Below are 23,602 nucleotides of genomic sequence, written 5' to 3' on the forward strand. Positions count from 1 at the left end.
TAACAAGAGAGAGGCAGAGAAGGCAAGGCTGCAAAGGAAAGGGACGAGGTCAGAGACAGGCTGGGTGGGCCGTTGCTCAGGAGGCACGTTAAGAAGAGAATAAGTGGTGGCCCAGATTGGGCTGCAGGGTCTTGGGCGGCCTTGAGGGGAGCAGTTTCCCTCAGGCTGTGGGGAAGGAGCTGACCTGCAGAGGTCCTAGGGTGGGGTGGTGGGAACAAATGGCAGCTGCTGCACCATAACTTGGGACCACGAGATGTTATTTCTAGGTTGGCTATAGCTAGAGGGGTGCGGTGTAGGCTAGTTCTGCGCTTCAACCCCCCTGAGCACTGGGATCGTATTGGGAAACTGCTCATGTGTCCAGCTGCATCTGCAGAGCTGAGGCCAGGGTTGCGGTGGGGCCTTGGCCTCTGCCTTCTTCCCTGTGGCCTAGTGCTTTGCTCATCACCGTGGACCTGCACCCCACACCACAGGATGGGACAGGCCAGAAGCTCCTTCATCACCATCACCTGTCGCTGGCGACCAGCTCAGTTTGATCAGAACTAACCCACCTGGACTCTCCAACTCTTGCTACACGGCCTTAAGGGGGATGTGGGTGACCACGAGTAGGTACACGGTTAACATGAAGTATTTTTCAAAATTTGCTTTTTATTTACATTTGTTTAACTCAATTACATGCATGTTTTATTTTTTAAACAAGTAATTAGCAAAAAATGCATTAAAGTTTTAAAATAGCAATTAAATATACAAAAATATAGCTTACAAAAAACTGCGAATGTTTAAAAATATTCTGCTGCAGAATTCTTAGTGTACAAACACGTCTATGAAACCTGAGGCTCAGCATTTCATAAACCTTTTTTTGAGGGAGTTATAGAATACCTAGTGAATGAACCCCAATGGGCTAAACTATAAGAACTAAACTACCTATATTCCTGTCAAGAGACCCAGAGACAGTTATCAGGAAGACGGGGGTCACTAGAAGGGACTTTGTAACACTGGCCCCACCTGCTTACTGGCTCTACTGGAGCCTGGAGGGGCTGGTGTGCAGCTGGCCCGAGGCGCAGATCCTCCGGGCTTATCCTGGCACAGAGCCGCAAGGAGCTTCATCAAAGTACAAACAAGTCCCTTGACACTGGGGGGGCCCACTTTCTAGGTACATGTCCCCGGAGCAGGCAGGGTGTTCTCCCTGACCTTGTAACAAGGGAGCACTGGATTGGTAAGCAAAGAGTGCTGATGCTTGGTCTAAAAGGAGTGAAACTGCATATCGGAACAACTCGGGCTCTAAAACAGCTGGAAAAAGGACATGAACAAGCTTTTTCTTCTGTTACTCAAATGGAAGCACATTAATCTTACCTGTACTAAGGAACCATGGCCCAGTATTTGCTAATTACCTCCAAATGTCACCTGAATTTTATCCATAGTGAAATTTAGAATTTAGACCTGTTCATCTCCTTTACTGAAATTTGTAACAGCTAACACGAAAGACACTAACTCAGGGCCAGAGATTTATCAAGTGACAGATGGGAGTTTCACATACAATTCCTTTTCAAGTTTCAGGTCAGGGGCCCAAGTTGTAATACTGGGGAAGCCCTGGGCTGCTGCTCTGGGTGGCAGGACCCTGGGGAGGTGGGTGAGGATGGGGAGGCAGGTGAGGATGGGGAGGCATGAGTCTGCCACTCAGGGCCACCTGAAGAAAGCAGCTTTAACTTCGTGTGGGCAAAAATGAACTACAAGTATCTTTTAAAGATGGGGTGATTTCAGTCATTGAATGGAGAGTATTGGGCTACAAGAACATTCTGTGGAAAGCATTTCTTTGCGTGTGCAGAGTGGGAGGGAAAGGAGCCCGATCCGTGAACATCTGTCCTTCATTCTGAGGCCACCTACTTGCTTAGCGACATCTGAGCAATCCGGCCAGGACTGATGTCTCGGCAGTCATTTGCTGCTGCTGCTGCTGCTGCTGCTGCTCAAACTCCTCCCTCAAAAAACGTGCGCTCACCTAAGAGTAAGACAGTTGTCGCCAAACCACCACTGGACAGGCTTCCCGTGGGACTGGCCAAGGTGGGGGTGGAGGGCAGCTTGTCCAGGCCACTGCAAAGACTGCTGGACCTGGACAAGAGGCCCGCACTGCTGTTCTGGCTACACAGCAGAGCCTGCTTGTGAGTGTCCTGTCAGATCAGGAAGAGTCTGGAAACTGGTTGTGCTGCATTATCTGGACATATGTGGAATGGGGGTGGGGGATTGCAGTTTCTTATTTGTACAGAAAAACAGTTCCAGTGTGCTGCAATCAATAAACATGCCTTATTTAAAAGGAATGTGATTGCAAAATCAACCCCCAATTCTGGGCTCACCTTTTACAGATAGTCTGACTTCTGGTATTGCTCTTCCCACATGAATAGGAATACTCCTTGAATACAGTTCTCTAGTATCACATAAGTTAAAAAGGAGAAACACACGTGTGTGTATTTGCTTGTATATGCATGAAGGACGCACAAGAAACAAAAGTGGGTGCTCAAGGGGCGAGAAGCTGGGCTTACTGGAGGTCAGGGATGAAAGGAAGACTGATTTGTGAACCATGTGATGGGATTACCTATTCAAAATTGAAAAGGTATGTGAAAAAGGTACAGTGAACAAACGGGAGCACTATGGGCAAAGGCAGGTGGAGGTGACTAGAGAAGATGGAGGCCTGGGACAACAGAGGAGCCCTACACGACCTGTATGACGTTACCTAGCAGCAGCTCCCACGACCCCCAGGCCTGTCACCTGCCAGACTCTGGACGTGGTGAATCCTCACATGAGCCAGTAAGACACCATTACAATCCCTGGGTGGCAGATAAGGAAACAGACTGAGGTTAACTGGCAGAAAGGCACATGGCTGATGAATGGCAAAAGGGGTTCAAATCCCTCTGAGCACGTTTCTGTTCAGAGCTCTGGGGATGCTTCCCAGTGTGCATTTCATAATACCCAGAAACTGTCTCAGAAAAGTAATCACAACGGTCATTATGAGGAGCTTAGCAGAGCGGGATCAGGCTATGGAGATGACAGGCTTTGGAGGCTGTGGAAAGGGGCAGGGCCTGAGGTCATTCCTCTGTTGGATCCAAGGAGCTTGGCATTGGGGAAAAGGCTCTTCATTTGTCAAGATGTGAAGAACACGCTATCTGGCAATGCTGTATCCATCAGCCCAGATTTCCCTATGGGCCACCTGGTCCCATCTGGCTATTTCTGTCTCGTTTTGCTTCCAGGGACAAACCTAACCAAATCACACTGTGGCAAAGAAAAGTGGCAGATGACAACCAAGATTCAAGCCAGGCTGGATTTGGTCCATTTCTAAAGCCAGCTGAATTCAGTTGTGCCTCTGGCAGCAACTAGATAATGATTCAGCCACCAGGGGAATCCAGTTGGGGCTGAGTTCTGCTCCACTAACCCACGCACACAAATAACACCCCATCTTGGAGCTGAGTAAGCTGCATTAAAACAAAGGAGCACAATCACCATGTCATAGCCAGTGGCCCAAGGGCAGATCAGAGTCCCCACATGTCTACAGATGAACAGAAGGTCACTGACAACTCTTGGAGATAGAGGTGGACAGGGCAGCCTCACTGTGAGGCGTGAGCCTGAGCCAAGAGTATTACAGGATCCTTGACTGACTCTTTAAAAAAAAGTCCAGATGGAAATACAACCTTGTCTGTCACGCAAACTGATTTTAATCAGCACGAAAGGAAGATGTAAATGAAACCCCAGCCACATGCAGTTACAGCAGCGCCGCACAGGAGTCCTGGAGGGGGACGCAGATGTGGGGGGCAAATGCATTCAGGCTGTACTGCTGAGCTGCAGGAACTGCTGCCAAGTGACACTGCCATGCTGCAGGACAAACCAGGAAAGGAGGTGACCACGAGCAGAGTGGGCACTCAGCACTCCAGCCTCCAGCCCCACCTAGTGGAAGAGCTGCATTTTAAGCAGCCGTCCACATTCACAAGCGTTGAGGTCATGGTAGTAGCACCTCACGGGGCACAGCAGATCCACTGGTGCCCAGCTCTCCCGAGCTTTCCTCCACAGGCCGAACTACTTGGGCTCTGAGCCTCTGGTCCTGTGCACCAACCACCTCAACGTGTCTTTAGCTGTCACAGAATGAAATCAATGAATCTACCTCCCTACAAATACAGGGACTCGGTGAGACGGTCTCCTTGACACAGACACACAGGGACAGAAAAAGGCTGTAATCCTACAAAGACGGAGTCAAAGCAATTTGCAAAACAGAACACAAGCATTCCTCTGTTGGGAAAAATTCTCTCCTATTTGAACACCAAAATGACAAGATGGCATTAGTCCCAAGGCCATTCCATGGAAAATGGTGGGTGGTGGCCATCAATGAGGCTAGTCCAGAAGCAAGCCTACTTCTGACATTGGTCACTGAAAACATTTCACTGTAAACTGGGTGCTTTGCAGCATTCAACTCTATTGTGCTACAGACAGCGCGCAGAAACGAGGGTGAGTAGGAATGCACAAACGGTTCTGTCCATGTGTACCAAACGGCTGAGGCTTTCACATAAAAATGTTCCACACTTTCCTTGCCCTGTTTAAGAAGCAGTCCAGTTGGCATACCACGAATAGGTCACACGTAGGAAACAGCCAATTCTGACCAACTGGATTTGTAATTTTCCAAACTGGATTCTGCCCAGCACTTTTCTAGGCTAATGGGAATTTTCCTCATCATCTGACCCCAGCCGCCTGAGCCAAGGACAGGTTCCCTCTCCTAAGATGGTAGAGGCTGGATTCCAGAAAAAAATTCCTGGAGACATGCCATGAACAGCATAGCAACGCTTCCCCCATCCTCCATACCACGCGGACTATTTCCAATGAGAAATGGCCCCACTCACACCTGTGCGGTGGAGCAGAGGCAACGCTGTCGACAACCCCTCCCTGTAATGGAAGGAGATGGAGAACAGGGTTGTGGAAAAGAACTTTCTTTCTGACCCAGTGCTGCTTCACACGCCTAATCTATGCAATCTCATGAATCCTACCAGACTCGGAGTCATTTCTAAAAAAGTTGGACAGAAAGAGCCAAAGACTAGCATGCATTTCTCTCTTATAAAGACACTTTCAATTAGTTCTCACAAGTCTGAATACTGAGGCACACACCAAGGAGTGAACAGCCCTGCAGGAGCTTCCTGGAACTATTTACAATTTCAAGTGGATCCCTGGCTAAAGAATTACATAGGGATCTTATTTCAGATGCTTTAAATTGTTAAAAAGTCAGTGACAGGCATTTTCTCTGAAGTAGAAACAGAGATGGGACAAGAGAGAGAACACCAGGAAGGAAGGAGAGGAAAGGCAAGGAGTCAGCATCTTCCTTGGTCTCGGGGGCTAGGAGCACTGGCCATTCGCAGCTGTCTGAGGCTCTCAGTGGCTCCTTACTCGGGCAGTGGGCCAAGACCAGCAGCTACCCTGGAACCACACTATGTGGGGATGTGGGCAGCACCCCAAGGCGCCCTGGATCACACAGGGACAGCATGGGCTCAGAGGCCCACCCCCTGCTGGGGCTCCTGAGGGCTGGAGGCTTGGCTGTGACTCACTGGTGAGGTGGAGAGAGGGAGTGGGGAGCATAAGAGGAAATGGCTTCTGACCAGGCTTTTCCAAGCACATCTAATGGTTTTAGGTTAGATGATTTGATAAGCAAGTGTTGTGAAACAGGGAGAAGCAGTGATGAGGGGCACTGCTGCTCTGTTGTAAGCAAAGCCCTTGAGTTCCAAGATGGCCTTATCAAGGGAACGTAACGTGAAAAGCTTTGTTGGCACTGCCTCACCAACCACTGCCAACTGGTCGTGCTTCGGCTGAGGTAACTGCTGGTTTGACTTGGCTCAGGGGCTGCCGGGAGGGTCTGCTGCTGCTAAGGCATGCACAGTCTGCATAGAAGCTCGTGGGGGGGAGGGGGAGGGGGGGTTAGGGGGGACTATAAAGACCTGCCCTCAGTTCCCATCTCTAACACTTTTGTTTCTCTTCCCTTCTGCTGGAGAAAGATTCACCTTGACAAGGGAGACAGCGTGTGATGGAGTCAGCAGGACTCTCATGAAGTTTCTTGAACCAAACCCGCAGGCTCCTTCACTGCTCTTCTCTTGACATGGGGTAGTGTCAGCGTGCTTTGGTTGTCACAAGACCCAGAAGTCTGGGTTCTCAGCTTAGCTGGCCCAAGAGTTCTTCATGAGGCAACGGATGAGCAGCCAAACACAGAGACCACGTGTGCCTCCTGCCCCCACGCACACGTGGGGTCTTGCAACAGTGTGATCCTTGTGGGGAACTATACAATGTTCTCTGCCCCGGGCAGGGGCCCCTGTGGGGGTCCATGGTCCTGCTTACTGTGCAACTGGGCCAGCTGCAGAACCGGCATGTTGCACAGTGGACACACTTTCCGAACCTCCAGCCACTTAATAAGGCACCTGCAGAATGAGACAGCACAGAAGGGAAGACATCAGCCCCACGCTCAGGGCACCCCCTGCACACACGCCTCGCATGCTGAACACGCGTTGCCCAGAGCTGGGTGGTGTGAATAGCCAGGTCCTGAGGCTCCACGACTCAGTGGAGAATGCACTTGACTCTCGGGGGAAACCAGAGCCTCCAGTCTTCCAAAAGGTGACAGTAAGAAGCCACAGTCAGCATGCTATACCCTTGTCATCTGCGGCTTCTTAAAGAAGGAAGTACACTGAGGAGGGTGGTGGGAAGTAGGAGTAATAAAATTTTCTGACAGAAATATAGAACACGTAAAATTGCGAGAGGGGGCAATATGAATGTGTCTGCAGGAAAGGGGAGCCACCCCCACACTACCGTTTACATTCAGACTTACTTATAGTGATTTAAAATAACTGTGGTTTTGATTAAAATAAGTTTTTAAGAATGGAAGCTCTCATTGGAAAGTTCCAGTAAGTAGCTGTTTATAGCCTGGGCTCCAAGGAGGTGTGGGCTCATCTGGCTCTCTGCCCAAAGTCCTGCCTTGGTGGTCATGTTCCACCACCGGATCCCGCCCGATGTCACGTACACACACCTGTCCCACCCTGTAGGGTGCTTTCTGCCTTGCAGACCAATTGCGAAGCCATCAAGCTTGTCTGGCACTGTACCAAGCCCATTAGTTGGTCGATGTGCCGCAAACTCAGGTTCCCTTAAATAATTCCACACCGATACTCACTTTCTGTGGAAGGCATGCTTACACGGACAAATCCCCAACTCATCTCTAGGCTTGAAGTCTTCTAGACACACTGCACAGAGCTGAAAGATAAATTCACAGATGAGGCAAAGTGTCTGCCAAGTGCTCTCCCAGGCCACAAAGTCAAGTGCAGAGCCCTGAGGCCCAGCCATGGGAAGGGACTTACAATATCCCAAGTTCATTAAGTGAAAGAAACAGGTTTGAATAGGCAAGGTCTTCTGAAGAAGCATCTCCTGCTCTTTCTGTTGCACGTCTTCAAAGATGGAGGGCAGATGGGAGAAGACAAAGCAAGAGGCAGCTTCCCTGACTTCAGTGCATCAGAAGAGCCTGACTTCGGTTTCTTCTCGGGACGCAATGTAACTTGCCTGTGGTGTGCCAAGGAGCTGACTTTCTGCAGGGGAGCTCTGGCCGCTCAGCCGCACAGGCCCTGGGGCAGGTCCTGGGGCTCTCCTTTCTCTGGTAACATGCTTTTCATAGTTCCTGGGGCCCCTCACTTTGGCCTTGCCCTCTGTCAGTGTCATATAAAAAGTTATTCATGAGTCTCTGAACTTAAACTTATGAAAATGTACTGATGGGGCCGGGATGGTTCTCTGACAGGTGGCTAAGGCCCCACTGCTCGGAGCGAGGCCTCCTTTACACCCAGAGGCTGGGTTCCAACCACTACCTCCTGGACACTACTCAGTGCTCAGGGACACGAAGTATCGTCACATTACCCACTTTACAGATGAAGGAACAGAAGCTCAGAGCAATCACCACATTTCCTGAGGCCATGTATTTGCTGCGTGCTGGGCCTGGCTGGGGACCCGGGGGAGGTGCACTGACGAGCTGCTGTACCACTTCTATCTGCTGCCCAAAGCTTGAACTCTTCACTGCTTGCTTCCCTGTCCATCGCCAGGGATCCTGGTTCAACCCTCACCACTTCTTGCCCAGACTACTGACATGGCCTCCTTGTTACTTGTTTTATAACCTATAACATGTAACGCAGTCTTCTTAGGTTATATGACAGGACATATGGCTCTTGTCCCCTGTGGCCAGTGCTGTGAATGTGGGTCTTCCAGCACCCTTCTCTAGGGAGCTTGCAGGGCCTTGTGTACATAGCACACAGGATCTTCACAGGAGGAGGAGAATGGATAAGTGTCTTACCCGACTTGGCATTACTGCAGGAGAGACAGCAGGAGAACAGGGAGGAGGGCAGGACAGACCACTGGCCTTGGTTCAGACACCCACCAGCTGTGTGGCCTCTGCCATAATGATGCCTCTCAAGCTCTGTCCCTTCATCCGTAAAGTGAAGACACCACCCACCCCGCCCCCGTCACAGGACTGTCATCAGCTCAGGTTGGGGGTGCAGAGCGGAGGAGGCAGTAAGGCAGTGTAACAGCGCCAGTTGTTTTTATTCATGCTTAAATTTCGCAATGGCAGCACTATTTTCAAGCTCATTTTGCTTTCTGGAGAAAGGTTGAGAACAATTTGTGGGTAAAGATGAGAAACTAGCAGTTCCAGCCTTGGCGTGATCTTACAGATGGGCCTCAGCTGTCCATGTGTAAAGGGAGAAAGATGTTCCCACCTCCTGGACTGTGTGAACAGGCTTTGGCCTGAAACACCCAGCTGCCCTCCCGCCCAGCACAACCTTCTCCTGAAACACAGGACTGCTGGCTCTGCCCTCAGGAGAGTCAGTGCTGATTCCCCCAAAGGGCAAGACGTTGGACAAGTCCCTCATTTTTATTTGTTTATTTTTTCCAGGATCAAAAATTAGATTTGTAGCCTTTTCAAAACGGCGTTACTATTGGTGGTTATAATGCACTATTACGTTATTTTCAAATAAATTCTAAAACCATAGTCACCTGAAAAAATAAAAAAAGATAAATTCTGACATGTTAAGTGCTAAAGGTCACCAAAAGCCAAGGGCAATGATGAAGAGAAAAGCCTCAGATCTGACTTCTTAGAAGTTTCCTGAAGGGTCAAACTAATTTTACAACTTTATAGATCATATTTTGCAAATGAGCTTTACTTTGCAGTGTGTTGGCAACAGATTGTTTCTCCAGTCTGAGTTCCCATCCATTTTTTTAAATGGAGATATAATTCACATACCATAATATTCACCAGTTACAGTGTACAATTCAGCAGTTTTCAGTATATTCAGAGTTGTGCAACAATCGCTACCATCTTAATTCCAGAACATTTTCATCACCTGCGCCCAAAAGCCCATACCATAAGCAGCTGCTCTCTATTCCACCTTCTCCAGTCCTTGGAAACCACCAATCAACTTTTTGTCTTGCTGGATTTGTCTATTCAGGTCATTTCCAGAATGGAATGGAATCATAAAATGGTATATAATATGTGGTCTTTGTGTCTGTCTGCTTTCACTTAGCATGATGCCTTCAAGGTTCATCCGTGCTGTAGCGTGAATCAATACTTCAATTTTACAGCTAAATAATCTCCAATATATGGATATACCACATTTGTTTATCCACTCATCTGTTGACGGACACTTGGGCTGTTTCTGCCTTTTGGTTATTGTGAATAATGTTGCTCTAAACACTGGTGTACAAGTATCTGTTTGAGTGTTCAATTCTTTTGGGTATCTATGTCTAGGAGTAGAGTTGCTACTCCAGAGTTGGTAACTCTGTTTAACTTTTTTGTGGAACTTCTAAACTATCTTCCAACGTGGCTGCACCATTTCAGATCTCCACAATTGTGTATGAAAGTTCCAGTTTCTCCTGCTCTTCAGCATATTATTATTGTCTTTTTGACATAGCCATCCTTGATAGTGTGAAGTTGGCATCTCATTGTGGTTTTGATTTGCATTTCCTTAATAACTAATAATGTTGTGCTTATTGGCCATTTGTATATCTTCTTTGGAGAACCGTACATTCAAATCCTTTGCCCATATTTTAGTTGGGTTATTTTGCTTTTTATTATTGAGTAGCAAGAATTCTTTATATATTCTAGACACAAATACCTTATCAGATAACCAACTGATTTTGACAAAGGTGCAAAAATATTTCAATGGAGAAGGACAGCTTTTTCAACAAATAGTAGTGGAGCAATTGAACATCCATAGGCATCAGAAACATGATTCTTGCCAGCAGCCATTGTGAGTGGTCGGCATCCTGCAAGGGCTGCCATGAGCTGCTGTGAGAGGCCGGCCAACAACTGGTGAACAACTGCCTCAGCCAGGGGAGCACGAGGCTCATAATACCAGCATGGTCCAGGGAGCTGCGTCCTACACAAGTAGACTGAGAAACAATGGCTTGAACCAGAGTGTGTGTGGGGGGGGTGGGAGGTGGAAGAAGGATGGGGGGAAGCATATGATTCCTAAAGCATAAGCAACCAAAGAAAAAAGTTGATGAATTGGACTTCATCAGATTTAAAAACTTTTGTTCTGCAAAAGACAGTTAGGGTGAAAAGACTAAGGTAAAATGTTTGCATATGTTTTTATTGTATAGGCTTTTTACTGAGTTGTAAGAGTTCTTTATATATTCTGGATACTAGACTCTTATCAGATACAAGATTTGCAAATATTTTCTCCCTGTGTGTTGTCTTGATAATGTTCTTTGAAGCACAAAAGTTTTTAATTTTGATGAAGTACAATTTATTCTTTTTCTTTGGTTGCTTGTTTGTTAGGTGTCATGGCTAAGAAACCATTGTCTAATCCAAGCCCATAAAGATTTATCTACAAATATCTATGTTTACTTCTAAGAGTTTCGTAATTTTATTTTTTTGTTTGTTTATGTAAAAAGTGTAAAGATGAAACAGACTGAAGTGAGTTCTCCAGATTGTCACAGCTAGAAGGTGGAAGAGCTGGGACTCCAATGTACATTGTTTCTACACCTGATATCTTTCCCCTGTGTCACCATGTTCCACACTATTTGATGTACTCTTGGGAGGAGGCTGATTAGCTGTCATGGTGTGGCATTCTCTCTGCAGGATTCCTTTGTGTTTCCACAGAGCTCTGAGGTCAGACGACTCAGCTGAGCCTTCAGGATCTCTTTTTCAGACTCCAGCCCACCTTGACTCAATATCTGGCAGTCTTTGGATGTTCACCAGGCTTAGGGCTCCTGGGAAAATTGGAGTTGCTGAGATACCCAGAAGTGAAGCCCAGTTTGAACATACTAACCAAGGACGTCCCACAGGCCCCAGATCCAGCTGCAGGTGAAGGAGCAGGGAGAGGGAGTCTCAGAAGCAGAAATTTTCTCAGAGCAGGACTGAAACAAAGCATTATCCTTTTGCATTGTGAACAGTACATGGCTGATGTGTGCACCGAGACTGTTCTCTATACTGGGAGTTTTGTTTTTGTTTTTAGTTTTTATTTCAGAAAATTTCAAACATATACAAAAGTAGAAAAAATAGTATAATAAACTCGTGTCTATATGCCTTCATCATGCAGTTTCAATAACCGTATTTGCCAGTGTTGTTTCACCTATTCCTTCCCACTTGTTTCAGCCAGAATATTTTAAAATAAATCTTGTATATCATGTTATTTCAATTTCACCCACAAATGCTTCAGAATGCAAGTCCAACTGATCTGGACAATCTTTTTTGGTTGGTTTCTTTTTTGCATAACCACCATTCTATTATGCAACTAACAAAAGTTGCAGTAATTCCCAGATAACATCTAATACTCAATCTATAGTAAAATTTCTGATTATCTAAAAAAAAAAACTTTTAAAACTTTTTACTATGCAAATTTCAAAAAAACAAGTCAAGCAAATAGTATAAAGAGCCTCCATACAACCATCAATCAACTTCCACAATTATTAGCCACCCAATTGTCATCTATGCCTTCCATTCCCCCACATGTTTGCTCTTCTGCTGAATTATTTTAAGCACATCTCAAACTGTCCTTTTATCCACAAATATTTCAACACATAAATGTAAAAATAAGTACTTTTAATAAAAATAGCCACAGCGCTATTATACTGAAAAGCGTTGCTGAACCCAATTCCAGTGTGTAAGGTAGGGTGGGAGGCTTCCCACATCCATAATACCAAGCAATCCTCAGACATATGCAGGGTATCCAAGAATTCAACTCAATTTAGACACTAGCTGGAGCTGGCATTATAGATTCCACAGGTTAAGGGTTTAGTCTTGCAGACTGCTCCCTCCCCTGGGATTTCAGATGCCAGTCACAGCCCAGGTTGTTACTGTGCTTCTGCTCAAGCAGTGGCTACAAATTGGAGGTTCCAACACGCCCCTTGCTGGGTTTGATTAATTTGCTAGAATGGCTCCTAGAAGCCAGGAAAACCAATTTACTCACTCCATTACCGATTTATTACAAAGGGTATTGAGGGATACAAATCAATGGCCGGATGGAGATACATAGGGCAAGGTATGTGGGAAGAAGCACAGTGTCCATGTCCTCTCTGGCCACGCCCCTCTCCCAGCACCTCCACGTGATAACCAACATAGCAGCTTTCTGAACCCTCGAGTTGTATAATTTTAGTTGTTATATTTAGGTCTTTGATCCATTTTGTATATGGTGTGAAGCAGGGCTTCAACTTCATTCTTTTGCATGTGGTTATCTAGTTATCCCAGCACCGTTTGTTGAACAGACTGACTACTCTTTCCCTATGGAATTGTCTTGGCACCCTTGTTGAAAATCAACTGACCAGGGCTGGCGCAGTGGCTCAGGTGGCTGGAACAGGGGCTCTCAACCACAAGGTTGCCAGTTTGACTCCCGCAAGGAATGGTGAGCTGCGCCCCCTGCAACTAGCAACGGCAACTGGACCTGGAGCTTAGCTGCGCCCTCCACAACTAAGACTGTAAGGACAACAACTTGACTTGGAAAAAGTCCCGGAAGTACACACTGTTCCCCAATAAAGTCCTGTTCCCCTAAGAAAAAAAAAAAGAAATCTCCTTTAAAAAAAAAAAAAAGATTGAAAGGACAACAACTTGACCTGGATGGAGCTGATGAGTCCTGGGAAAAATACACTACTGTTCCCCAATAAAAAGTCCTGGAAGTGCACACTGTTCCCCAATATAGTCCTGTTCCCCTTCCCCAATAAAATCTTAAAAAAAAGAAGCTAGAATAGCTATATTAATATCAGACAAAAATTTCAAAGCAAAGAAAAGTTCCAGGGATGAAGAGGGACATTATAAAATTCAATTCACCAAGAAGACATAAAAAGCCTAAATCTGTATGCATCTAACAACAGAGCTTCAAATAAAGCAATAAATGGAAAGACATAATGTGTTTATAAATTAGAAGACTCAACATGGTAACGATCCCAATTTTCCCCTAACTGCTTTATAGATTTAATGCATTAATAACCAAAATCCCAGGACTTTTTTTGGTGTATGTAGACAAGCTGATGCTAACATTTACATGAAGAGCAAAGGCACTTGACTAGCTAAAACAGTATTGGAAAAGAAGAATAAAGTTGGAGGAATCATACTACTTGATTTTAAGACCTACTATAAAGCCACAGTAATCAAGACTGAAGAGACAGGCACATAAATCAATGAATCAAAATAGAGAACCCAGAAACAGACTCACAAAAATATGGTCATTTGACTTTTGACAGAGGTGCAAAAGAAATTTAATGGAGAAAGCAACCACTTATAACTAGAGTGGGGACACTATCAGGAACAAATCAAAAACCAAATGCAGATGGAAAGCAGATCATAGCCTAAAGCGAAGACTCGCCGCAGGGTTCTTTTGAAAAAACCCCGATCTCACAACAACTGGGCTGTATTCCCCTACGGCGGCAACAATTAGCTAGAACTGAGTGCTGGCAACTTCTTTGCACAGGACCTGCATGCCCCAGTGTGTCATAACTTCCACGGTACCTTTCCGTTTCTCCTGACCCCCGAGACTCCATTAGATGCCATTTATTATCCCACTTGCATGGCTAGAACTAGAAATGTTTTAGAGATCTGCTTCTCTATGTCTCTATTAAAAGATGGAGGAAGAACAGATAAACCGGGAAAACTATAGGTTTTAAGACAGGATTATTTTCATGTCTTGAATATCTATATATATCACCCCTTAGCGTCATTTATTATGTGTGGCTTGATTCCTAAACTGGTAAGAAAAAAATTTTAAAAATGATATCGTCACAGCTGTAGCGCCAACTGTCTCGGAAGCTGGGGGTGGTGCTGGTGGTGCTGTCTGGGCATGTGAGTCTGCAGGGTGCCGGGAAGAAGCTCTGTGATCGTGCAACGCCGGCCTCAAGAGCCGCGCAGCGGATCCTCCAGGTACAGACAGCCCCCTCCTGCACAGCCTCCTCTACAACACTGCTAACTTCTTGCGAGCAGAAGTTAGTATTTTTATGCTTCCTTTGTGTCTCCAGGGTTTAGTACACTGACATGTTTTATATATTCAGTAATTTAAAAATTATTTTAAAATTAATGTTTACTTATTTTCCTTCTTTAAAATTAAGAGCATTGCATATAAAACTAATATCCCTTTTGACCAACGTCCCCTAATCTTTTCCCTCTCCTCTCTGTGTGACCAATGTGTCCTCAAACCCAGTAAAATACTCGGGAGTATGCATATGAACCCATGAACAATGTAGTGTTTCTTTTGGTTTACATGTGATGTAAACATTGATATCACTTTGCAACTTTCTTTTCTCAAGATCCCATTAGAGATCCTCCCAGGTGGAGCGAAGCACTTATAGGCAGAGCTCCTTCCCAATTTAGCCTGCTGTACAGTAGTAGCTCATAGTGTAACTCACTGATCAGGCTACCTTCCTTCCCTCCCTCCCCCTCTTGGTGGATAATCTTCCAGTATATCATGTTTTATTTATTCATTACTGTTGGAAATTTAGCTTGTCTCTGATTTTTCATTATTATAATTATTCATTAATAATTATACTGAAATTCCATGTACTTACATAGAACTAAATTATGTATCACTGTATAATTAGGCTACAGGAATGCACAAGGATACAAAAGTTTGACAAAAAATAGTTTCATCACCAAGAAATGCAACTGGAAAGGACCAAATGAATTGTGAAAAAATCCATGATGGCCTCTAGAAACAAGCTGTAGAGCAAGGTTAGGTTTTCCAAGCTATAGCTCCAAACAACAGCGGGATTAATTAGTAGCTTGGTCAGACTCTGCAAAAATGGAATTGGTGGGTACAGTTGGGATACTAACTCTGAAATATTAATACAATGATGCAACACAATGCACGTATTCAGGATAAAGATTCTAAACTGATGGGTCAAACTAGTAAGGAAGACTTCTGTTCCTGACAAACCTGGTTATTCAAAATTGCTAATGTATGTCAGAATTTAATCTTTTCATTTATGGCCATCAAAGAGACCCTAAATAGAAAAGGGATGGCCTTTTATTACTTCATATGAATTTTGGCCACATGCCAAAGTTAACTTTTGGGAAAATTTAAAAATCAATCAGTAATTAATGCTGGAGTTTAATCCAAGGTTAGGTCTAAAATGCTGTGTCATATCAACTCTTTGATAAGAAACATGCAGAAAGAGCAAAGGAGCAGTAGATGATTTCAAAGTGTTCAACGATAATATAAACAATTTTTGTTGTTATTCAAAGAATTTCACAAACTATCTTTAAACAGACTGGCTATGTAGCTTCCCAAAAGTTAGACTATATGAAAAATAGATATTACAGTGTACAGCTTTCCAAGTCCTTGCTTTAAAACACTAATTCAAAAGCTCAGAAAGGGAGGAAGAGAAAGAGCCCTAAATTTAAAAATAAAAATTATGAACATGCACAGGCAACACAAGGAATAAAACGAGAAAGAATTCTTACAGATTACGTGTCGGAAGCTGGACAACAGGTGCGCACACACGTCTGTGTGTTTAAGTCACAAGGACGACGACGCAGTGAGCACTGGGAAGCAACCGCACAGCTGCAACACTAGCCAAGTCCAAGGCTCCATGTTCGCCCCAATCCCATCCCTCTGCCTCTCCTCCCCAAACCCCCAACCCCAAGAAGTAATCACTGCTTGTTTGGTGACATTGATAAGAAGGGACTCCTGGGAACATTTTCAAGTGAAAATACTGCAAATTCATCTCGAAGAGTAAAACTAACTTGTATCTGTCTCCTCCTCATACAGCATGGACAGTAAGCAGCACCCCTGCTGCCACGAAGTCTTAAATTGGCACCATTCCTAGTAAAAATATGAGCTACGTTACTGTCAAAGTCTTCACACGGTTGATTTTTACGTGACCTTACCCTTAAATACTCTATTACGCGGATCAAAATAAACCTACTTTTTTTCAACTTCTGAAAATAAAGATGTTTAACCATACCACAGCATACCACTTCTATTAGAAAATAGCTCAAGAAGATTAAAATCCTTAAATGGCAACTTACCTCATGTAAATTCAGTTCTTTTACTTTCTCTTTTAATATAACCTGTAAGACAAAAAAAATATGTTCTTATGCCCATTTAAACCTGTAATTAAAAAATTTTTCTCATAATATTCACAAATATTTTTCTTTTGTGTATATAACTCATTTCTCCTTATAGTCAATATTGGAGAGAATCTTTTACAATTTGAGACAGAACGTTTTAGCGACATTCTTTGAACTTGAGCAATGATGCAATATTCTCCTGGAAAACAATTTAAAAATCTCTTTGACAACAGATTAAATTTTGGGAAAAGACATTCACACGTTCCCATATGGACTAAGTGCTAATATGGGGTGGGGGGGGAATAAATGAGGTTGATTGCCTTATGATTTAGGAAAACACAGCACTGGCTGATGGGACTAATTGATTAGTAATTTATAAAAGGTAAAAAATATCAATCTTTTAGAAGTTTATTAAACATTACTATCCTCAGAAAACTTTAGCTGTACCCAGAGTTATAGGTTTGCAATTCACCCGGTGCTGTCCCTAAACTGACTTTGTAGTGACTAGATATCAGTTAAAAGGAAAGCCAAGTGATAAGAGGGCAGATCACTATGTAAATAGAAAATTTCTGAGAATAAACTTAGCTTATTAGAGTTATAGCTCACCTTAAAGTGAAAAAACAAGCAAGTGAAATTTGGGGAAAGTCTCTACATTCTGAGTATCTTATATTCCTGAACCAAAAATAGTTTTGAGGGGAAAGCATATTTTCAGAAATCACAACCAGACACTACTATCTAGCTATGCAGATATGTATTGAATCTCCAATTCAGTATTTTTTAAAGACAATTTTTACCATACGTCTTGTGACTTTATTAGTTCTATCAGTCATTCTCCCCCTTTAAATGGCCACCAAGATCAATTTTACTTTCTAGTTAGCTTACATACACATATCTTATAGGTTGTCAACGTTATGATAGAATTGTGACAACAAGATTCATTCATTTAGAAAACTAAAATGTTCCACTGTCTGGATGAATGCCACATGAGACTTACAGGGAAGAGTGTGAGGTTACCTACAATACCAGTGTGGACAGCTAAGGAACTCAGTGCGCTCAGATTTCAAAAGGACACGGACAAACGATGGACAAAAAGATAGGTAATCCTAAAATGGTGAGATGGCTCTGTAACATCGTGTCAGCAAAGTTAAAGACCCAAATAAGCTGAAGCTTGACCAAAAAAAAAAAAAAAAAGAAAGCTAAGAACAACAAAAATAATTTCATGCTTAGGGTTGAAAGAAAATTTAGGCCCACTGTTTGGTATCAGTGGTAAAACGTGAGTGGATGACACATGGAAGGAAAAACAAATTTTACTTGGCCTTCAAGAAAAGTTAATTCTTTAAAGGTAATTATTTTAAAGAACTAATCAGTAAAGGAATAGTACAAAGGGGTAGGGGTTAACAGTGATAATGCAAATATCTGGACTTCTAAGTGGTGTCACATAAGCTAACATTTAAAGTACAAAAGGGGAGGAGATGATATAACAGTTGGTCATTTCTGAGGAACTGGTATGTGTTCTAATGAAGAAATTCATTTAACGGAATTTCTGAACTCCATTAGGTAACAGTAACTTTAAGGATTATAAACTACAACATTTCTCTTTAGCAAAATGCTGGCTAAAGTTCCCTTTTAAATTATATTATTATATCAGCTGAACTTTGTATCACTCCAAATAATGCTTAAGAAAGAAGCGTAAAGTGAAGTTGATACATTTTGTACTGGCAAGTGAACTGGCAAGTGAAATGCTAAAATGAACAGGAGTAAACTGAGTTCTAGCTTAAAATATGAGTGGAAACCAGAGTTCTCTTTTTTTTGATAAAAACCAGGATCAAAGCCAATCTGAAGTAAATTTCTCACCTGTTTGTAGGCATAAAATTCTTTGTGCGCTTGATGTCTTAGCCTAAAAGACAGAAATGAACAATGCTATATTGAAATTTCCAATATAACAATTTGAAAAAAAATAAAAATACCTGCTGATTTTGGTATTAGTTTATATCATCTATGGTTTAAAATCCAGAATCTTTATCCTGGGATATACCCAAATGACATACCTGTGATCACGTTATGAGAAAAATGACCAGCGAGTTAACTATAAAATGTTATCCAAATATAAGTTCAAGTGAAATCTCATTAAAACAATATCTCAATATAACAAATAACGAAGTCTCAATATTGATAATCCACTTGTTTCAATATTTAATATATCATTTTTCTTAATTTAAGAATTTAAGGATAACATACATCTAATAATGTAGAAAAACTTTAATAAAGTTAAATATTAAACATACACACAAACACACACACACACACCAGTGTAACTATCATCCAGATCAAGATTTAGAACATTTCCAGAACCCCGTAAATGACTTCTCCTAATCAATATCCATTCCTAACAGGTACCCACTATTCTGATTTCTATCATTGTAGATTAACTCTGCTTGTTTTTGACTTCACATAAATAGATCATTTGGTATATACTCTTTTGTGTTGGCTTCTTTCAGTCACCGATTGTGAAATTTATCCATGTTGCAGTAATTGTCTTTTTAACTGACATATAGTGTTCCATTCTATGACTATAAAACAATTTGTCTATTCTATTACTGACAAATATTTAGATTACTTCCAGTTTGGGGTTATTATGACTAAAGTTGCTTTACCAGTTCTTCTACATGCCTTTTAGTGGACTTACAGACACATTTCTGGTGAGTATATACCAGGAATAGAACTGCTAGTCCAAAGTGCTTGTACCAATTTCTACTCCTATGGGTAAATACATGAGTTCTAGTTCCACATCTTTGCCACTGCTTGGTAGGGTCAGTTTAAAATTTCTTAGCTAACCTGGTGTGTGTTCAATGGTACCTTGTTTTGGTTTTAATTTGCACTTCCCAAATGATGTTTAGAACCCTTTCATATACTTACTGCTCATTTGGATATCTCCTTTTAATGAAATGCCTGTTTGAGTCTTTTGCCTATTTAAAAAAATGGGTTGTCTACCTTTTTTGATCTGTAGGAGTTCCTTAAATACTTTAGATGCATGTCCTCTGTTGAGTCACTGCAATTATCTTCTACTCTATGGCTTGCTTTTTCATTCTCTTAGTGGTATCTTCTGATGAACAGAAGCTTTTAGATTAAGTCCGATTTATCCCAGTAATGTCAGTTATTCTTCTGTCCAGTTAATCTTTGCCTACACCCAGATTATTAAGATATCCTCTTGTGCATACTGTGAAAATAATGTTATTTCACCTATTAATTACATTTAGGTATATAATCTATCTAAAATTAGTCTTTATGTTTGATTTGAGGAAGACGTCACGATTTTTATCCACATGCAGATTTTCATTTGACTCATTTATTAAAAAGACCCTGCTTTCCCCATTGCACGGCAGTGGCACATCTAAGTCAGACCCAAAATTTGAGTTTGTTTCCAGAGTTTTTATTCTGTTCCATTGGTCTATTTGCCTATATTTGTGTACTGGGTTAAACAGTGTCCCCTCAAAAATTTATTTCCAATGGGAAACTCAGAATAAAACCTTATTTGGAAATAGTCTTTGCACATTATTAAAATTAGGTCACATTGGGATTACGGTAGACCCTAAATCGAACATGGCTGATGTCCTTAGAAGAAACGGAGAAGAAATACAGAGACATACATAGGGAAGAAGGCCAGGTGAAGAGACAGAAAGAGAGTGAAACGATGCAGTTACAGCCAAAGAATACCGAGGACTGCTGGGAACCACCAGGGACTAGGAAGAAGCAAGGAAGGATCTTCTCCTGGAGCAGAGCTGTCCAAACTGTTTTCAACGTTTTCACCAAGGGCCATACGCGGTAAAATACACAAACAGCCGGGCCACTCACTCGAGGTGAAGTACGTATTGCCTCACCTGGTTTATTTAAGTGAACTAAATATATTTTTGGAATTTCCTGTGGGCCAATTACAATGGATCATGGGGCCCGCGGGCCGCAGTTTGGACACCCCTGTCCTAGAGCCTTCAAAGGGAGCATGGCCCAGCTGACACCTTGATTTTGAACTTCTAGCCTCCAGAATTGTGAGATGAAATTTCTGTTGTTTTAAGCCACCCAGGTTGTGGTACTTGGTTATAGCAACCCTGAGAAACCAATGCACCTTGTGTAAATACCATGCTAGTTTCTTTTTTAAAAACATGTATTTTTAAATAATTTTAGAATTACAAAAAAGTTGCAAAAAATAGAGTTCACACACTTTCCCCCCAGATTTTCTAATGTTTGTATCTTACACAATAGTACAATGATCAAAACAAGTAAATTAACAGATATATTGATATCAATATTGATATATTAACAAAATAGACTTTATTTGAATTTCCCCAGGTTTTTTCCTCTTCTTCATGTCCGTTTCCTATTCTATGACCCAATCCAAGATCTCACCTTCCATCCAGTTACATCTCCTTAGCTTCCTCCACTCTGTGACAGTCCCTTAGTTTTCCTTGTCTCCTAAGTTTTCGACATATTAACCATCATCACTGGGTTATGGCAGTGTCTACTGAGTCTCTCCACTATAGTTACTCTTTTCCCCTATGTAACTAATCAACATCTTGGGGAAGAGATGTTGAAACTATGCAAATATCCTCAAGCTTTTGCCCACTGATTTTAGCACCCATCTTGCTTGCAACAATTACTGTAGTGTTCGCCTGGTGGTGGTTTTGCTGTTTCCTAATTCCTTGTACATTTATGAAATGGAATTCTTCTGTAAGGAAAAGATGTCCCTTCTCCCTCATTTATTTATATCAGTATGGACTCATGGATGTTTTAGTCAATGGGTTAGAATTCAATATAATCATTACTTATTTTGTTGCTCAAATTGATTTAGGTTTGGCCTTTAGGAGCTCTATCCAAGTTGAGTCCTATGTCCTTTCAACATGCCTCATCCTTCTCCATGGCATTTCCTTGCTTATTGGGACTGAAGGATGTTCTAGGCTCATCTTGTATTTTCCATGCCACAGTTGTGGAATTAACCACTTCTTCCAAAGAACCTTGGTTACTTTTATTGGAGAATAATATTTAGAAACCAAGATCTGGGTGCTGGGTGAGTCACACTCTGTTTTAAGTACTGGAGCTCTGTAAAAAGTTTTGGGGACTGGTAGTATAAGTCCTCAAGCTTTGTTCTTAACTATTGTCTTGGCTATTCTTGGTCCTCTGTATTTCCATATAAATTTCATGAGCCTTTCAATTTCCACAAAAAAATCTGTTGGGAATTTGACTGAAATTGTATGGAATTTATAGATTAACTGGGGAAGAATATCTTTGCAAGACTGAGTTTTCAGCCTATGAATATAGTATATTCCTCTATTAGATCTTTAATTTTTCTCTACACATTTCTAGGTAGAATACTCATACATCTTTCATTAGATTTACTCCTAGGTATTTGGTAATTTTTAATCTACTATAAATGTATCTAATTTTTTTTCATTTTCTAATTCTTTGTTGCTACTATATAGAAAAAAACAATTTTTGTATGTTGATCCTGTATCTAGTGACTTGCTAAGTTCATTTATTAATTTTAAATACTTTATCTGTAGAATCTTTGGGATTTTTAAGTATACACAATCATTTTGTCTACAAATAATGAGTTTAAACTCTGCCTTTATAAATTTTATATATTTTATTTTTTTGTTCTTTATTTCATTTCATTCCTTTTTCTTTTTCTGCACTGGATGTTAAATAAAAGTGGTGGTAGTGAATGTCCCTATCAAAATGTCGCTATTGAGTATGCTGTTTTCTCTACATTTTTCTTGTAGATAACCTTGATTCAAACAACGTTCCCTTGTATCCTAGTTTGATTTTTTAAAAATCATGAATAGGCATTGGTTTTTATCAAATGCTTTTTTCCCCATCACTTGTTTTTCCTTTTTACTGTTAATGTGGTATAAGCGTATTGTATTGATACCTTCATTCCTGGAATAAACCCCACTTGGTCGTAATGTACTACTGTTTTTGCACATCCTTGAATATGATTTACTTATTTTGTTCATGAGAGAGATTAGACTATAATTTCCTTTCTTGTAATGTCCTTGTGATGCTTTGGAATTAAAATTATGCTGGCCTCACTATATGAATTAAGAAGTATTTCTACTATTTTCTGGAAGTCATTTAAGAGTGGCATTTTTTTCTTAAATGTTTAAAGGAATTCACTGGTAAAATTACCTGGCTTCCAGTTTCTTTGTGGGAATGATTTAAAAACACATTCAGTTTCTTAACTATTAATATTTTCTGTTTCTTCTTGAGTCAGTTTTATCATTCTTTTAATAAAAAATTTTAATATTCCTTTATTTGTATTCACATAACATACAATTAACCATCTTAAAGTGCATAAATTCAGTGGTATTTTATGCAGCTACAAGCCAAAGAATACCAAGGACTGGTGGTCACAATTTTGTGCAACCAACTCTCTCTAGTTTCAGAACTTTTTCATCATACCCCAAAAAACCCCTAGTCTCATTAAGTAGTCACTTCCCTTTTCCCCCTCTCCCCAACCCCTGGCAACCTCTAATCTGCTTTCTGTCTCTATGGATTTGCCTATTATGGATATATTAGATAAAAGAAATCATACAATACGTGACCCTTTGTGTCTGGCTTTTCATTTAGCATAATATTTTTGAGGCTCATCCTAACTGTAGCATGTATCAGTAACTTACTCCCTTTTTATGGCTGAATATATGCCATACTTTACTTATCCATTCATCTGTTGATGGACATTTGGGTTGTATTCACTTTTTGGCTATTATGAAATAATGCTGTTATAAACATTTCTGTATAAGTTTCTGTATAGACGTATCTCTTTATTTGCCTTGGGTATACACCCAGGAGTGAAATTTCTGGGTCATATGGTAATTCTGTGTTTGACTTTTTGAGGAACCGCTGAACTCTTCCACGGCAGCTGCACCATTTTACATTCCCACTACAACATCTATGGGTTCCTATTTCCCCACATCCTTGCCAACACTTGTAATTTTCCATATTTTTGATTACAGCATCTTAGTAGGTGTGAAGTGGTATCTCATTGTGGTTTTAATTTGCATTTCCTTAATGACCAATAAT

At 41.8% G+C, this 23,602-nt stretch overlaps 1 protein-coding gene across 1 annotated transcript in view; it reads right to left on the reverse strand.

Annotated features, from left to right (window-relative positions):
- Positions 1-625: 625 nt before the first annotated feature.
- The window catches only part of RNF24 (ring finger protein 24), a 68,311-nt gene continuing 45,334 nt past the window's right edge, over positions 626-23,602 (reverse strand). The window contains exons 3-6 of the mRNA XM_081034540.1: positions 18,386-18,428; positions 16,490-16,531; positions 7,172-7,251; positions 626-6,428 (exon numbers count right to left, since the gene is read on the reverse strand). Coding sequence (XP_080890666.1) covers positions 6,290-6,428; positions 7,172-7,251; positions 16,490-16,531; positions 18,386-18,428 — 304 coding nt within the window. The 3' untranslated portion in view covers positions 626-6,289. The remainder of the gene's footprint in view (positions 6,429-7,171; positions 7,252-16,489; positions 16,532-18,385; positions 18,429-23,602) is intronic.

The sequence above is a fragment of the Rhinolophus hipposideros genome (genome assembly GCF_964194185.1).
Source record: "Rhinolophus hipposideros genome assembly, chromosome: 22".
Taxonomy (NCBI): Eukaryota; Metazoa; Chordata; class Mammalia; order Chiroptera; family Rhinolophidae; genus Rhinolophus; species Rhinolophus hipposideros.